Raw genomic sequence first — 17,533 nt, forward strand, 5'->3', positions numbered from 1 at the left:
CTCCATACAAGGATTTTTGTAATTTTTTCATGTACTAGGGGATGGCTACTGACATTAAGCTTAAGGATTATATAATATACAAGTATAAAGAAACAATTAAAGAAAAAAAAAAGGCTCATTTTATTGAATTATCTTCTGTTGGGGTTCAGGGCCACTGACAGCATACGCATTTTATATAATGTTATCAATAATATTGAGTGAAAATAGGGAGTGCTGCAGTTCCGCAGTGCCTTTACATGAACCGCCACTGCTGATAACACCTAAGAGGTGTAGAGCTCCAATTTCTAAGTATCGTATCACACTTGTAACTAGACTGCTGCTATATCACAGCCTTGATGTTATGAGATTGTCCTATGTTAAATTCTGTATAATTTATATAAACCCACATGGGTGAACAACAACAGGCTTTCCCCAAGCCAGGAAATAGCTGCATGTTGCCTAGCAACATGCAGTGCATATATGGTGAGGACAAATATCCCAGGAAGAAAATGGAAGAATTCGACTTTGATGCTCAAGGCAAGAGCAGAATGAGACTTCCACAGTCCTCCAAGACCATTGTGATTTGCTGTATCAAATGCTTTCCTTAAGTCAGTGAAGAGACATACTCTTTCCTGGCCTGAAACCAGACTGGCAAGAGTTAGATACTGTATGTTTTGAAAAGTTAAGATGGAAATTCATTTGAATTAATTTTTTCAAAAATTCTAGATAACACAGGCAAGTTTGATATTGGCCTGTAATTGTGGACATCTGTTGGTCTCCACCTTTGTGTATTGGGGTAGTCCTAGATCTGTTAAGTATGGTTCAGAAAGTTTTGGTATCTAGCAATGTATTGAACAATGTTGCAGTGATAGGTAATAGCATGAGCTGCTGTCTTAAACTAATAATACACAAATGCCCGCACTTAGGAGAATGACCTCTTCAAGGGGGGCTCCTTGGCATGGCGAAAAGGCTCTTGGTCTGAGGAATTAGACCTGTCGGTCTCCTTCCTCAGACTGAACCTAATTACTCCCCAATCCCCCCTTCCCTATCCCATCCTCCCCATCCTCCCCTTTTTCCTTTCCTCCTCCTCCTCCCCACCCCTCCCTTTTGCCTTTCCTTTTTTGGCCTTTGGGATTTTTCCCACAGGTGCACTAGTTCCTAGGTAGGGGAAAGGGTACTGGGGTCCATCCCATTCTGTTGAGGTTCTTGGCGGTGGCGTAGTTTGCCGTGGAATCTGGATCGCCTGGGGATGTCCCCATCCCTCTCCGGTATCCCGGAGGATGGCTTTGGGCGTCTTTCAGGCAACGGGTGTATCTCTGGAAGCCACCTTTCGGATTCCGGGGGTGGTGGCCAAAGGAGGTATGCTTCGTGGCGGATATCCGACCGCCCTCTCTTTTGTCCACTGAGGTAGCTCAGCAGATGTGAGGTTGCTATCCCGGATTGCTGGTTTACTGGCATGAAGGGTAGGGTATGGCAAGGGTTCCATGCTGCATCTGCGCTACTTGTGGTGCTGAGGTCCTCTTGGGCATGGAGGGAGATTTGTGGCCCTTTCATTCCTCCTAGGAACTATCCCTCCCCAGTCCCCCCCTTTTTTATTCTTTTTTTTTTCTTTTTCTTTTTTTTTTTTTCTTAAAAACAAAAAGAAAGAAGTAACCTAACCATGGAGTACCCAATCCATGAACCCGCTACCCCCTGGCCCCTTATTGTTACCGCACCCTGTTCTGACCTCGCCTTGTCTATTGGCCACTCTTCGGACACTCCTAAGACCCCTGTACCTCTTGCTGGTGCTGTTTCGTCACCCGCTTCAGGTGCCGGGGTTTCGACTGATTCCTTCGATTTGTCTGACCTCCGCTCTCCTTTGACTATGCTTCCGGCCTGTCCCTCTGCAGTGTGGCAATTTTCGAATCGACAGCCCGTCCCACGTCGGACCAACTCTGGTCCCAATTCTAAACACCAACGACAATCTCCTGATGACGTTACTTCGTTACCTTCCCATTCTACTCTGAAAAGACTGACACGTCATGCACTCCCTCTCCACACTCGGTTTCGAACCACACAATGGACTAAATTCTTTACTTTAAGACCGACTTCTTCTACTGCCTATCTTTCCGACCATAGTATTGGCAAAGCGCTCCTACGCCATGTTGGTAAAGATATTTCTTTTCATGCTCTTAAGAGTGGTACGCGTATCATCACAGTCCAGAATGCTACCCATGCTCATGAGCTTTCTCTTCTTTCACATATCGATATTATTCCTATCACTATTGAAAAACATCATTCCCTCAATTCTTGTAGTGGTACTGTCATTCTGTCCCATACCATAGTCCAACAGAATTTCTAGACATGTGGCAATGACATCCTCGAACAGCTGGAACTCCAAGATCTCCCAGTTCTCAAGGTAGACACTTATGTTCTTCCTGCCCGCAGGCAGAGACGATACCCTTGCAATGTGGCTCGTTTAACTTTTGATAGCCATGAACTCCCATCCTCTGTTTATGTAGCAGGAGATCGGTTACAAGTTCGAAAGGTGATCCCTACACCGCAGCAGTATAGAAATTGCTGGCGATTTGGCCACCCAGCAAAATATTGCAGATCTATAGCCAAATGCCCAGTCTGTGGTGCCGATGACCATTCTAATATGTCTTACAGTCGACCTCCCTCTTGCCTTAATTGTCATGAGGCTCACCCTTTGTACTCTCGCCATTGCCAGGTCTATTGAATGAGCGGGAAATTCATTGCCTCAAAGAGGCAGAAGATCTCCCTTATGCTGTGGCAGTTTCTCATCTCCGCCTTCAAGGGAGACTACCCCGTGTTTCTCATTCTCGCGTTTCAAAACGTCCCCCCACTTCCGGGGTCCCATCTTCTGCAGCCTCCTCTGCGGTTGCCAGTCCTGTAGTCACTCCTGTATCTAATTCTTTTGCTGTCCTGGGCTCAGACGTCCCTACTTCAACACCTCAGTCTGTTCTCACTTCTTCGTGTTCTCCCTCACAAACCCCGGTATCGACAAGACCTCATGTGACACCTCCCAATCGTCTCTCTACTTCTCAGAAGTCCAAAAAATCTCCTTTAATCCCTCCTTCCCTTCATCCACCTCCACACTTTATTTTCCCAGTCTCTGTACCAGGGTCTTCCCCTTTCACTGGCTTGTTTACAAGTGTGGAGGTTCATCCTCCTCATACTGTGCCTTCCTCCCCTGTCCCCTCCCAAGTTTCTTCCTCTTCTGCCACCTCCCAGGTTTCTGCCTCTTCTGTCCCCTCCCACACTTCTCCATTTCCCTCCACCCTTCCCCCCCCCCACCTTGACACAGTCCATTACAGTTCCGATCTTTACTCAAACTCCTCCTCCTTCCATCTCCAATATTGTCTCCCATATGATGTCTCTGAATTCCGAAACACTTGAAGCAATCTCTGAATATACTGCAGAGACCAAACCATCAATGGACACTGATCCACCCTCTGTTCCTTCTCTTTCCTCTTCTCCGTCTGCCCAACTCCTTTCTTCACAGCGCACTGTTCCTTCGCTGCTTGAACGTTTTCCGCTTCCACCGCATGTGGACTTTTCTAACCCCTGTAGTCCGTAAGTACCCTTACCTGCGGATTTCTAGTATCTTTATCGTTGCCAATCATGGCCTATTTACAGTGGAATATACGCGGCCTCAGGGGTAATCGGGGTGAGCTTCAGATGTTGCTCTCCCAATTTTCCCGTTGGTGTTTGCTTACAAGAACCAAAATTACTATCTGCTGTTATCTATCCCATCTCAGGCTATAATTTATTGTATTCTTCGGATCCTTTTCCTGATGGGACCTTTAACGAAAGTGCCCTTCTTCTGTGCACTGATATTCCATACCATCAGCTATTTGTTCATACTTCGCTGCGTTACACAGCAGCCCGTATCCACCTGCATAGGTGGTATACACTGTTCTTTGTACCTCTCCTTCTCGAGCATTATCTATTCCGGATATTGTCTTTCTTGTTTCATCATTACCGCCACCACTTCTGTTACTTAGTGATTTTAATGCCCATCATTTTCTCTGGGGGGATCTCACTGTGATTCCCGTGGCATTCAGCTAGAGGCTTTTCTTGCTTCCCACCCCCTCCATGTTTTAAATACAGGTACTCACACCCATTTTGATCCTCGTACTCATACTCTCTCTTGCATCGATCTCTCAGTCTCCTCTTCCTCCACTGCACTAGACTTCACCTGATCTGTTCTCCCGGATTTACATGGCAGCGATCATTTTCCAATCATTCTTACTTCCCCTTCATATTCACCACCTCTTCATAACCCACACTGGCAATTTGATCAGGCAAATTGGGACCTTTACTCACAACTAACTGTTTTTAGTGAGATGCCTTCTTCGTCCTCCATTGATGAGCTTTTACACCTCTTCTCGTCCTTAGTTTTAACCGCAGCTTCTCATTCTGTACCCCAAACCTCAGGCAGGCATTCTCAGAAATGCGTGCCTTGGTGGTCTCCTGCTTGTGCTCGTGCAGTACGTTTGAAATGTGCTGCTTGGGGCAGGTACCAGCATAATAGAACGACTGAGAGACTTCTTGATTTTAAGCAGAAGCATGCGATTGCTCGCCGTGTCATCCATGACGCTAAACGCACTTGCTTGCGAGATTGTCTCCACCATCACCTCTGCTTCCAATATGAGTGCAGTCTGGAAAAAAGTACAGAAACTGAGTGGTAAATATTCTCCTGACCCGGCTCCTGTTCTGCGGATTGCCGGTGTTGATATAGCAAACCCTCTAGATGTTGCCATTGAAGTTGGCAATCATCTGGTCCGTATTTCTCTGGGGCTACATCTCTGCCCCTCGTTTCTTTCCTCAAAGCCTGCCAGAGAGTTAGCACCCTTGAACTTTTCTTCTCTCAGAGAAGTACAGTATAATGTGCCTTTTACACTTCAGGAACTGGAGGCAACACTTTCAGCTTGCCAATCATCGACAGCTGGGCCCGATGACATTCATATTTGTATGTTACAACATTTACATCAGTCAGCCCTTGCAGTCCTCTTACGCCTTTTCAATCTTATTTGGTCACAAGGAGTTCTTCCACAGCTAGATATCTGCCATTGTTCTCCCTTTCCGCAAACTGGGTACTACGGGACATGAAGCCTCCCACTATCGTCCCATCGCTCTTACCAGTGCAGTTTGCAAAGTGATGGAACGTCTGGTAAATAGACATTTAATGTAGTATTTAGAGACATACAACAGTCTCTCCACTCGTCAATATGGCTTTCATAAGGGCCGTTCTACCATAGACCCCTTACTACGTTTGGATACGTATGTTCGTAATGCCTTTGCTAATAATCACTCGGTTATTGCCATATTTTTTGACCTTGAGAAGGCATATGACACAACTTGGAGGTATATATTTTGGCCCAAGCCCACTCCTTAGGCCTCCGAGGCAATCTACCATCTTTCCTTAAGAACTTTTTAACTGACAGATATTTCCGTGTTCGAGTCAATAATGTGCTCTCCCCAGACTTTGTCCAAGCTGAAGGTGTCCGTCAGGGATGTGTTCTGAGCACAACACTTTCTCCTTGCTATAAATGATTTGGCCTCTGTTCTTCCATCCAGTATTTGGTCATCACTCTATGTAGATGACTTCGCTATTGCTTGTGCAGGTTCTGACTGTCACCTCATTACAGTTTCTTTCCAGCATGTGGTCGACCGTGTTTCCAATTGGGCCACCACGCATGGGTTTAAATTTTCCAATACCAAAACTCACCAAATTACTTTCACTAGACGCTGTCATTTCCAATCATCCTTTGTACCTCTATGGCTCCCATGTCCCTGAACGTGATACAGTCAGGTTTCTAGGCCTTCTCTTTAACCGTAGGTTATCCTGGAAACCCCACATTACCTCTCTAAAGGCAACGTGTCACAGCTGGCTGAACCTTCTTAAAACCCTTGCTCATCTTTCATGGGGAGCTGATCGTCAAACTCTCCTTCGCCTACATTCAGCCCTCGTTTTATCAAAACTCGATTATGGTGACCAGATCTATTCAACGGCCTCTCCTGCTACTCTGTCTAGCCTTAACCCCATCCATCACCAAGGATTACGTTTATGCCTTGGTGCTTTTCGCTCTTCCCCTGTTGAGAGCCTCTATGCAGAAGCAAATGTTCCATCCTTGTCTGATCGTCGTGATGCCCATTGCCTTTGCTACTATGTGCGCTCTCACGATCTCTGCAATCCTTTCATTTATAGAATGGTCACTGATATTAGTAGACTTTCTTTATTTGTTTGCCACCCCAGTTTGCTCCGTCCCTTCTCTCTTCGCCTACATTCGCTCTTGTCTTCCCTTCAGTTACTGCCTTTATATGTTCATGTAGCATTTCACTTTTCCCTACCCCCCTGGGAAGTTCCAGCTGTTCGGGTCTGTTCTTTCTCACTCCCTTGCTTGAAAGCCCAACTGCCTACGGTGGCTTCCCGCTCTTTTTCTCGACCACTTCCACTCTCATTCTCATGCCATTGCCGTGTACACAGATGGCTCTAAATCTTCTGACGGCGTCGGATTTGCAGCAGTGTTTCCAGACAGCGTCGTGCGTGGGCATTTACTATCTTTGGCTTGCATTTTTCTGGCTGAATTGTATGCCATTCTTGCAGCACTTACTCGTATCGCATCTATGCCTGTGTCGTCATTTGTGGTTGTTTCAGACTCCCTTAGTGCTCTACAGGGTATACGGAAATTTGATACACCTCACCCTCTAGTTCTCCGTATCCAACTGGCTACGCCGTATCTCTATCAAAGATAAAGATATTGTTTTTTGTTGGGTCCTTGGTCATGTTGACGTACAGGGCAGTGAACAGGCAGACACTGCTGCGCGGTCAGCAGTACATGACCTACCAATTTCATATAGTGGTGTTCCATTTCCAGACTATTTTGCTGTAATAGCTACCCACCTTCACACCCGTTGGCAACAACGTTGGTCTGCTCTGCTCAATAACAAACTTTGTTCTATTAAACCAAGTACAGTAAGGCCCCGCTTTACGGCCTTTCGCATTACGGCGTTCCGCTAATACGGCAATGTCAAATTATGACCAAAATTTGCTATACGGCAAGCGGTCTTTCAAATACGGCACCCCCCACCCGGTTTACATTTTCCATGACCTCGTCTATTATGTCGGGAAACTTTCCAAAATTTCAAGTGTTTTAAAGTTACTGCATATTTTATATGTACTCTGATAATTATACTTATGTATACCTGTACCTAAATATACAGTGGTCCCTAGTTTTTCGTAGTTCTCGGAAATCATAGATTTCGGAAATCATAGGGATATTTTTGTATAAACATGGGCTCGCTAATCATAGGTTGACTCGCGAATAGTAGTTCGTCCGGGATGCATACGCACAGTGTGAGCCGGGGCGGCCTCCCTACCCAGCCAGTCTGGCATTGTTTACCAGTGAGCAAAGGTCCCCTCACGTGCTCCTACGAAATATTTCATAATATTCCACTCATTTTAGTGCTTGCAAGTACTAAATAAGCTACCATGGCTCCAAAGAAAGCTCCTAGTGCCAAGCCTGTGGTAAAGAAGGTGAGAAATACAATTGAATTTAAGAAAAACATCAGCAGGAACAGCAACAGTTCGCAGCTCAGAATCTTGCTGCAGAGGAGGAGGAAGAGAGATGGAAGGAGGTGCCTTCTTCAGAAATTAGAGATTTTTGCTATGTGGGGTAAGATGGAAAGCTTTATAGAGAAACATCACCCTGACAAGGTTGTTGCAAGCCATGTTGGCAACATGTTCAGTGACAGTCTTGGGCCATTTTAGGGAAGTGTTAGAGACACCAGAAACAGAGCTCTCTCCACAGTTATTTTGTGAGACAGGACTCCAGTGACTCTCAAGGTGGTCCTAGTGGCATTAAGAAACAGAGAAGAGAAGCAACCCCAGAAGAGCAATTGGTACCTGAAGTATTGATGGAAGGGGATTCCCCTTCCAAACTGTAAACAATCCAATCTCTCTCCTCCTCCAGTCTCCCATACACTAAGAAGAATCTCCAATAAAGGTAAGTGTTATGCTGTTAATGTTTCATTCATCATTTCCCATTGTATTGTTTATGTACTACATCTGTATTTCATGTAAAAGAATTTTTTGTTTTAATACTTCTGGGTGTCAGGAACGGATTAATTGTATTTACATTATTTCTTATGGGGAAAATTGATTCAAAAATTGTAGATTTCGATAATAGTAGCAACTCCAGGAACGGATTAACTACGAAAAACGAGGAACCACTGTACTTACACACTGTGCTGGTGTGTAGGTACACATTAAAATCGCTAAGTCTCTCTCTACTCATGACGCCAATACTACGTAATAATAATCACTCTTGGGCACATTAAATGTCTTATTTTACATCAATATAGGTATTTTCATTAACCCATCTATGATATTTTCCTCAAAATTATATATGAAACCCATTACATAGCATATAAACATGATACATACACTCACAGAATAAAAATTGATGTAAATATGAGATTTGTTTACCAAACAGCTGTGTAGGTAGTGTCGGAAGAAGTACGTTTTCTCTAGTCAAACTGGGGGATAACTGTAGAAAAATATTCTTTTCGAATGCCTTTACTCTATATGTAGCAATTCACGACCCTTGTGGGTTTAGTGCTTTTTATTATAATAATAATAATACTGTAATTATAATATGTATTATTATTATTATTATTAATATTATTATTATTTTCATTCACTCTAAAAATGGTGTGTTGCTGTTTGTTTATTCTGAACTAACTTGTACAACTTGTACACAATGTAAGAGTATTTGTATTGTGAGGTAATTATTATAATAAAAAAATATTGAGGTAAATGTTTTACAAACTCTTACAAACATACGTGAATGAACTAAAAGTAGACACACATTAATACGCATTTATATCGCCTGACCAAGTGATCACCCACTACCTGTTCAGTTTGTGTTCTTACATTGTCTCAACTCTGTATCTCGTTCTCTCTCTCGTTTACTCTTTCATTAACTAGTTGGCTCTCATTGACGATGGCATCTAAGGTTAGCTGTGATAAAAAGAGAAGTCGTAAGCCTCTTGCTTTAAGTGCCAAGTTAGAGGATGATGGTGTGCCATTCTGATTTTATTCAATAAACACCCTGCCACTCACCTCTCACACATTAATATTAATATTTTAAGGTAAGTAATAAGTGTACTCTGTATCTTACCTTTTATTGTGTTTTTAATGCTTATTTATATTGCTAACTTAATGTAAGTTAGTGTAAACTTGTTGTCTGGCATTTATTGCATATTTTGTGTGTGCTCTGGTAATAATACTTGTGGAGCTGTGTGGTAGCCGGGTGGGAGGGACAACATTGTTTTCTCTGCTCAGCCATCAGAGAAAACGTGTATGAATCTGCATTTGGCCCAGCCACTCCCTCACTCCACTTTTGTTTACAATTTTCGGCATGAATTATTCATTAATTCTACCTTTGTTTATGATTGCATCTAAAGGTAGTTGTTAGAAATGATTAATTTCATTGAACAAGGCATGTCGATGTTAATAATATGGCTCTGGCCCACAGTGTAGGTAGCCGGTAGGTGTAGCCCAGGTAGGCTACACCTACTGGCTACCTACACTGACTTCCTACAAATAAATACTACTCATCTCTCTTCCTATATTAAGACCACACATATTTTAAGGTAAATAATAAGTGTACTGTATGTGTATTTTACCTCTCTGGGATGTTTTAAATATCGTATATTAAGTATGAGACGGGGAGCCAGGGCTACCTACACCTGGGCTACCTGCCCCTGACTTCCTACAAATAAGTATTACTTGCCTCTCTCCCTACATTAAAATTACAAATATGTACTTTAAGATAAGTAATGAATTTACTGTGAATGTATTTTACTTCGTGTGTTTTTAATGCCTAGTCTATTACTAACTTAATATAATTTAGTGTAAACTTGTTGTCTGGCATTTATATGCATTTATAAATGGAAAAAAATGGCGTTCTGCCTTCCGGCGAAGTCTGTTTTCCAGTGACAGCCTGGAACCTAACCTGCTGTGTAAGTCGGGCCCTACTGTATAGGTTACTGGCCGTCTTCTTGCCACCAGTGTCGAGGTTGGGAGACTACTCTCCCGCCTTCGCATTGGCCATACTCATCTTACTCATGGATCTCATGGAGAGGCGCCCTGCTCCTCTCTGTGAGAATTGTCAGGTTCCATTATCGGTCAGCCACATTCTGTTAGACTGCCCACTTTATCAATGTGCACGCAGAATTTACCTCCAACGTCGTCTTCGCTCCGCTGCTCTCTCTTTACCTTCCCTTCTCGCTGATGGACCCACCTTTCATCCGGACTCTCTCATTGACTTTTTGACAACAACTGACTTACTCCACAAACTCTGATGATACCTTCAGCCCTTTCTACCTCAATCTCTTGCTACCCTCTACCCCTGCACTATCCCCTGCCCCGCTGTTTTCTGTAACCTACTAATCGTCCCTCCCCCCTTCTGCTGCCCGATACCCTTGCTTCCTTCCCTACCCTGCAGCGCTGTATAGCCCTTGTGGCTTAGCGCTTCTTTTTTATTATAATAATAATACTAATTAGGAGAATGAAACGTTGTCATAAGTTTCATTCTCCTATGTACGGGTATTTTTGTATTGTTCCAGTTGTGGTATTGTAGGGCTATTATGGTACCTCAGATTTGGTCTAGTACAAAAGCAGATGCCTCACTGATTCTGATGGGTGTCATAATTGAGGGTATTATCAGGCATGAATACTGTACATACTAAGGAAAGAAGCTTGAGATCCTAAGGTTATTACATTTTCAGTTCATCAGTTTGATGGAATCATTTTTGTACCAGTGTGTCATAAGATGCAAAGGTGTGTTCTCCTCCCCATATAAAAAAAATAATCACCACACAGTAGTGCCCAAAGATTGCTTTAGCTAAATGAGAAGAGATAGTATATTTATTTTTAAGGAATTCTGTAGTGCAGAAAAGCAACTCTTTTCTAAAATCAATAAAACATGAATAAATGTGAAAACAAAGTGACTTCATAGAATAAAATTCAAGAACAAAAATTTTGAATTGGTATTTGTACATGAGCAGTCTTCAGTACGAAATTGACAGGCACACTTCTGATTTTTTTTGCCTTGAAGAGAATATGTTGTGTAAGGAATAGACAGGTGGACGAGGAGGAGGATCATGTGTGTGACAAATTCATTAGTGTACTAATGAAAAGTGATATAATAGTATGTTAGTACAAATGAACTTGGTATAATGGGTTGTTTTTAACCCTTTGAGGGTCAGTCACATACAAATACAGGAGGGCCCCACTTATACGGCGGGATAGGTTCCAGGCTTCCGCCGTAAAGCGGAAACCGCCGTAAAGTGGAACACCCTTTTTTTCCACTTACAAATGCATACAAACACTAGATAACAAGTTTACACTAACATATGTTATGTTAGCAATAGAACCAGGCATCAAAAAACAATAAAAAAGTACAATACACACATAGTGCACTCATTACTTACCTTAAAATATTTATAGTCTTAATCTAGGGTGAGACAAGTAGTATTTATTGTAAGAAATCAAGTGTGGTATGTATGGTAGTCAGCCAGGCTACCATACCAGAGAGAAAGAATGAGTGCATGAGAGAGGACAGGCGCAGAGTTATGTAAACAAACCAGGCGAAGGTAAGTTTTGTAAACAGTGTACACGTCTGGTTTGTGTACAAGTTACATTGTGTACAGGTTGTCTCTACATTGATACGGTAGAATAAATAAAGAAGAACACTCCCATTCTCATGTAACATCATTTTGAGAAGAAATGATGCTCTGAGTGAAGGCAATGGAAGTAAGTCACTCTGACTTTTTTGGGTTATCCTAGGTTCTCTACACATATGTTATGTATCGTGTTTATTATATAATTTTGAAAAAAATATCACGGATGGATTAATGAAAATGTGTGTATTAACGTAATATACAACATTTAATGATACACCAAGCTCAGACAGCATAAACAAACAAACAAACTGAACAGGTTGTGGACGATCACTCGGTCAGGCGAAATAGACGGTATTAATACGTGTCCAGTTTTAGTTCATTCATGTACATTTGTAACAGTTTGTGGAACTTTTACCTTATAATATTTTTATTATTGTTATAATAATTAAATCACGAAACAAATACTCTTACACTGTGTACAAGTTAGTACAGAATTATAGCTATAAAGTGAAGGCATACGAAAGGAATATTTTTCTACAGTTATCCCTAGTAACAGGTGACGGGCTAGAGAAAACGTAATTCTTCCGACACTTCTACAAACCGTTTGGTAAACATCTCATATATATTTGTATAAATTTTTTTACTGTGGGTGCATGTATCATGTTTGTGTGTTACATAATGTGTTTCTTATATAATTTTGAAAAAAATATCATAGATTAAGGGAAATGTCTATATTAACGTAATATGCGACATTAATGAGCCCGAGATTATTATTACTGTTATTATTATTATTATTATTATTATTATTATTATTGCATCAAGAGTAGAGAGACTCTTAGTGATTTTAATGTGTACCTACATGCCAGCACAGTGTGTAAGTTTATTTAGGTACAGGTGTACACAAGTTTAATTATCAAGTACAATACATATAAAATATACAATAACTTTAAAACACTTGAAATTTTGGAAAGTTTCCAGACATAATAAGGAGATGTGCTCAGGGAGAATGTAAACAAACTCGGTGGGCCGCTGTGACCGTATTAGAAAGACAGGTGGGGGGGAGCTGTATAGCGAGTTTTGGTCATAATTTGAAATGTCCGTATTAGCGGAATGCCGTAAAGCAAAACGCCGTAAAGCGGGGCCCTCCTGTATGTCATTGCAGCCAGGGTTGGTCACGTTGTACACCTAAATTCTAGCGCCTTCAGATCTGGTGGAAGAATGCTGGCAGGCCTACATATGAAAGAATGGGTCTGTGTGGTCAGTGTGTGCAGTATAAAAAAATCCTGAAGCACGCTGTGTATAATGAGAAAAAAAACTGTTTTGGTTTAAAACAGCGACTTTATAGTGAATTTTCGTATGGTATTTATGGTTGTATTCTCGTTTCCTTGGTCTCATTTGGTAGAATGGAAGAGATATTACAGAATTAGAGATGATTTTGATTGGTTTCACAATCACAAGTAGTACCTTGAAATTGAGCTCAAAGTAGCGAAAATGATCGATTTTTGCTGATATTCAAGAGTAAACAAATCAAGCCACGCGTCCAATACACGTCAACTGGTGAGTCTAATATTCTTTCATAAGTGTGCTGATATCATTTATACCGTTTTTACAATGATGCAGTAGTATACATAACAGAAAACCTCCTATTTTCTGTGAGAATAAAAATTCAAAATGGAAAGCAAAAGTAATGTAAGAGAGGCTTAGAGATGTGACTAATGAACAGATAAAATGTTGTTTTAGTGCCATGAATATCTATCGTGTTTATTCTGAACCCTATTTTGAAAGTGGAATCTTTTGAAATTTGTGTGAAATTGCCCAAATTGCCAATTTCTGACCACTTTATTGGATAGTTGAAATTGGTAAATGGGTGGATTCTTGTACTCAGTCGATAGAACAAATGGAGTTCTAGGGAAATAGCTATGATTTTAGTCAACTGCAACATTGAAATTGGCCGAAAGTAGGGCCCAAAGTGGGCGAAATCGCCAGCTTTGCAAGAGCATAATTCCATAAGTTTTTCATCAAATTTCATACTTTTGGTGTCATTATGATCGGAAAAAGATTCACTATCATTTCATAATATTTTTTTTTTTTTCCGAAAAATTTTCGACCCTGAGAACGAGTTTGGGAGAGGGCCTCTCGACCCTCAAAGGGTTAAGTGAACATTGATTATTCACACAATTTGAAGTCTCTAGCAAGGAAGAATACCATCGACATTAAGAGAAGGAATGCTGGAAGCCACTAGAATCAGATCACTGCACTCTAGTTCCTTCCAGCATTTTAAGACATTTTGGGTGGATCATCCTTTCCTCTTGTTCTTTTTCCCAATTTTGGGAGAAGTATTTTTTGTGAGGGAGAGCAAAGGAATTTTACTAACAGTCATGATAATCAGAGATAAGATTGAATACACTAAACAAACTTAAAGTTGAGAGATGTCCTGATTCCAAAAGAGACTGTTAATGTTGCACAAATTTTCTAATGAGGAGGTGTAGTACAGAAAAGGTATGTTGTTAAGATAAAGTTGGTTAAAATTTCTCTTGCAGATGGCAAATGGTTATGTTTTAAAATTCTGAAGTGCTCCATAGTTTGTATGTAGCTACTCAGGGTTTGGTAACACTGAGATTGGATTCTTAATCAGAAAAATTTACTTCATAGTTTAGAAAGGGGGCTGGTACAGTATATAATACATGATTAATAATAGGGGAACTTTTTTGAATTGTATATATGTTCCATATTTTAAATTTTTTTAACTTTTTCCTTTACAGGAATACTCTGAAGACAGCAATAGTGAACCTGATGTTGATTTAGAGAATCAATATTACAACAGCAAAGCCTTGAAAGAAGATGATCCCAGAGCAGCTCTTACCTCCTTCCAGCGTGTCTTGGACCTTGAAGCTGGGGATAAGGGCGAATGGGGCTTCAAGGCACTCAAACAGATGATTAAAATAAATTTTAGACTGGTATGAAATGCCACTGTGAAATTTGGTACTGTACCATTTTCTTTATATTTTAATTGTCCAAAATACTGTATTTGACAGCTAAAATGATTGCAGTAAATTTTAGGATATGAATTTTAACAAATATTCTATACTGTATATTTTTGGTCCTATAGCTAATGAAAGTTTATTTAGAAAAGTATTTGAGGTTGTTAGCTAATTATTAATTTTTTCAGGGCAACTATGAGGAGATGATGACACGCTATAAACACTTGCTGACTTATATCAAATCAGCCGTTACTCGAAATTATAGTGAAAAATCCATCAACTCCATCCTGGATTACATATCTACATCAAAAAATGTTAGTGCTGACATGTATAGTAAAATCTTTGTAAAACAGTTAGGCTTTTGAAATGCCATATATTATAGCTACTTCCAAACTGAATAATGTATGATAAATGTAGGTAGTAGGTTGGTAGACAGCAACCACCCAGGGAAGTACTACCGTCCTGCCAGATGACTGTGAAACAGAAACCTGTAACTGTTTTGCATGATGGTAGGATTGCTGGTTTCTTTTTCTGTCTCATAAGCACTCTAGATAACAGGGATATCTTGCTACTCCTACTTACACTTTGGTCACACTTCACAGACACGCACATGCATGTATATATACATACATCTAGGTTTTTCTCCTTTTTCTAAATAGCTCTTGTTCTTCTTTATTTCTTCTATTGTCCATGGGGAAGTAGAAAAGAATCTTTCCTCCGTAAGCCATGCGTGTCGTATGAGGCGACTAAAATGCCGGGAGCAATGGGCTAGTAACCCCTTCTCCTGTAGACATTTACTAAAAAAGAGAAGAAGAAAAACTTTATAAAACTGGGATGCTTGAATGTGCGTGGATGTAGTGCGGATGACAAGAAACGGATGATTGCTGAAGTTATGAATAAAAAGAAGTTGGATGTCCTGGCCCTAAGCGAAACAAAGCTGAAGGGGGTAGGGGAGTTTCGGTGGGGGGAAATGAATGGAATTAAATCTGGAGTATCTGAGAGAGTTAGAGCAAAGGAAGGGGTAGCAGTAATGTTGAAGGATCAGTTATGGAAGGAGAAAAGAGAATATGAATGTGTAAATTCAAGAATTATGTGGATTAAAGTAAAGGTTGGATGCGAAAAGTGGGTCATAATAAGCGTGTATGCACCTGGAGAAGAGAGGAATGTAGAGGAGAGAGAGAGATTTTGGGAGATGTGAAGTGAATGTATAGGAACCTTTGAACCAAGTGAGAGAGTAATTGTGGTAGGGGACCTGAATGCTAAAGTAGGAGAAACTTTTAGAGAGGGTGTGGTAGGTAAGTTTGGGGTGCCAGGTGTAAATGATAATGGGAGCCCTTTGATTGAACTTTGTATTGAAAGGGGTTTAGTTATAGGTAATACATATTTTAAGAAAAAGAGGATAAATAAGTATACAAGATATGATGTAGGGCGAAATGACAGTAGTTTGTTGGATTATGTATTGGTAGATAAAAGACTGTTGAGTAGACTTCAGGATGTACATGTTTATAGAGGGGCCACAGATATATCAGATAACTTTCTAGTTGTAGCTACACTGAGAGTAAAAGGTAGATGGGATACAAGGAGAATAGAAGCATCAGGGAAGAGAGAGGTGAAGGTTTATAAACTAAAAGAGGAGGCAGTTAGGGTAAGATATAAACAGCTATTGGAGGATAGATGGGCTAATGAGAGCATAGGCAGTGGGGTCGAAGAGGTTTGGGGTAGGTATAAAAATGTAATGTTAGAGTGTTCAGCAGAAGTTTGTGGTTACAGGAAAGTGGGTGCGGGAGGGAAGAGGAGCGATTGGTGGAATGATGTAAAGAGAGTAGTAAGGGAGAAAAAGTTAGCATATGAGAAGTTTTTACAAAGTAGAAGTGATGCAAGGAGGGAAGAGTATATGGAGAAAAAGAGAGAGGTTAAGAGAGTGGTGAAGCAATGTAAAAAGAGAGCAAATGAGAGAGTGGGTGAGATGTTATCAACAAATTTTATTGAAAATAAGAAAAAGTTTTGGAGTGATTAACAAGTTAAGGAAGCCTAGAGAACAAATGGATTTGTCAGTTAAAAATAGGAGAGGAGAGTTATTAAATGGAGGGTTAGAGGTATTGGGAAGATGGAGGGAATATTTTGAGGAATTGTTAAATATTGATGAAGATAGGGAAGCTGTGATTTCGTGTATAGGGCAAGGAGGAATAACATCTTGTAGGAGTGAGGAAGAGCCAGTTGTGAGTGGGGGGGAAGATCGTGAGGCAGTAGGTAAAATGAAAGGGGGTAAGGCAGCCGGGATTGATGGGATAAAGATAGAAATGTTAAAAGCAGGTGGGGATATAGTTTTGGAGTGGTTGGTGCAATTATTTAATAAATGTATGGAAGAGGGTAAGGTACCTAGGGATTGGCAGAGAGCATGCATAGTTCCTTTGTATAAAGGCAAAGGGGACAAAAGAGAGTGCAAAAATTATAGGGGGATAAGTCTGTTGAGTATACCTGGTAAAGTGTACGGTAGAGTTATTATTAAAAGAATTAAGAGTAAGACGGAGAATAGGATAGCAGATGAACAAGGAGGCTTTAGGAAAGGTAGGGGGTGTGTGGACCAGGTGTTTACAGTGAAACATATAAGTGAACAGTATTTAGATAAGGCTAAAGAGGTCTTGGTGGCATTTATGGATTTGGAAAAGGCGTATGACAGGGTGGATAGGGGGGCAATGTGGCAGATGTTGCAGGTGTATGGTATAGGAGGTAGGTTACTGAAAGCAGTGAAGAGTTTTTACGAGGATAGTGAGGCTCAAGTTAGAGTATGTAGGAAAGAGGGAAATTGTTTCCCAGTAAAAGTAGGCCTTAGACAAGGATGTGTGATGTCACAGTGGTTGTTTAATATATTTATA

General features: G+C 40.9%; 1 protein-coding gene across 1 annotated transcript in view; it reads left to right on the plus strand.

The window, feature by feature from the left end:
• The window catches only part of alien (COP9 signalosome complex subunit 2 alien), a 179,114-nt gene that overhangs the window by 8,048 nt on the left and 153,533 nt on the right, over positions 1–17,533 (plus strand). Inside the window, 2 exon segments of the mRNA XM_070085842.1 lie at positions 14,439–14,633; positions 14,846–14,971. Coding sequence (XP_069941943.1) covers positions 14,439–14,633; positions 14,846–14,971 — 321 coding nt within the window.

Source organism: Cherax quadricarinatus, chromosome 17, assembly GCF_038502225.1.
Source record: "Cherax quadricarinatus isolate ZL_2023a chromosome 17, ASM3850222v1, whole genome shotgun sequence".
Classification (NCBI taxonomy): domain Eukaryota; kingdom Metazoa; phylum Arthropoda; class Malacostraca; order Decapoda; family Parastacidae; genus Cherax; species Cherax quadricarinatus.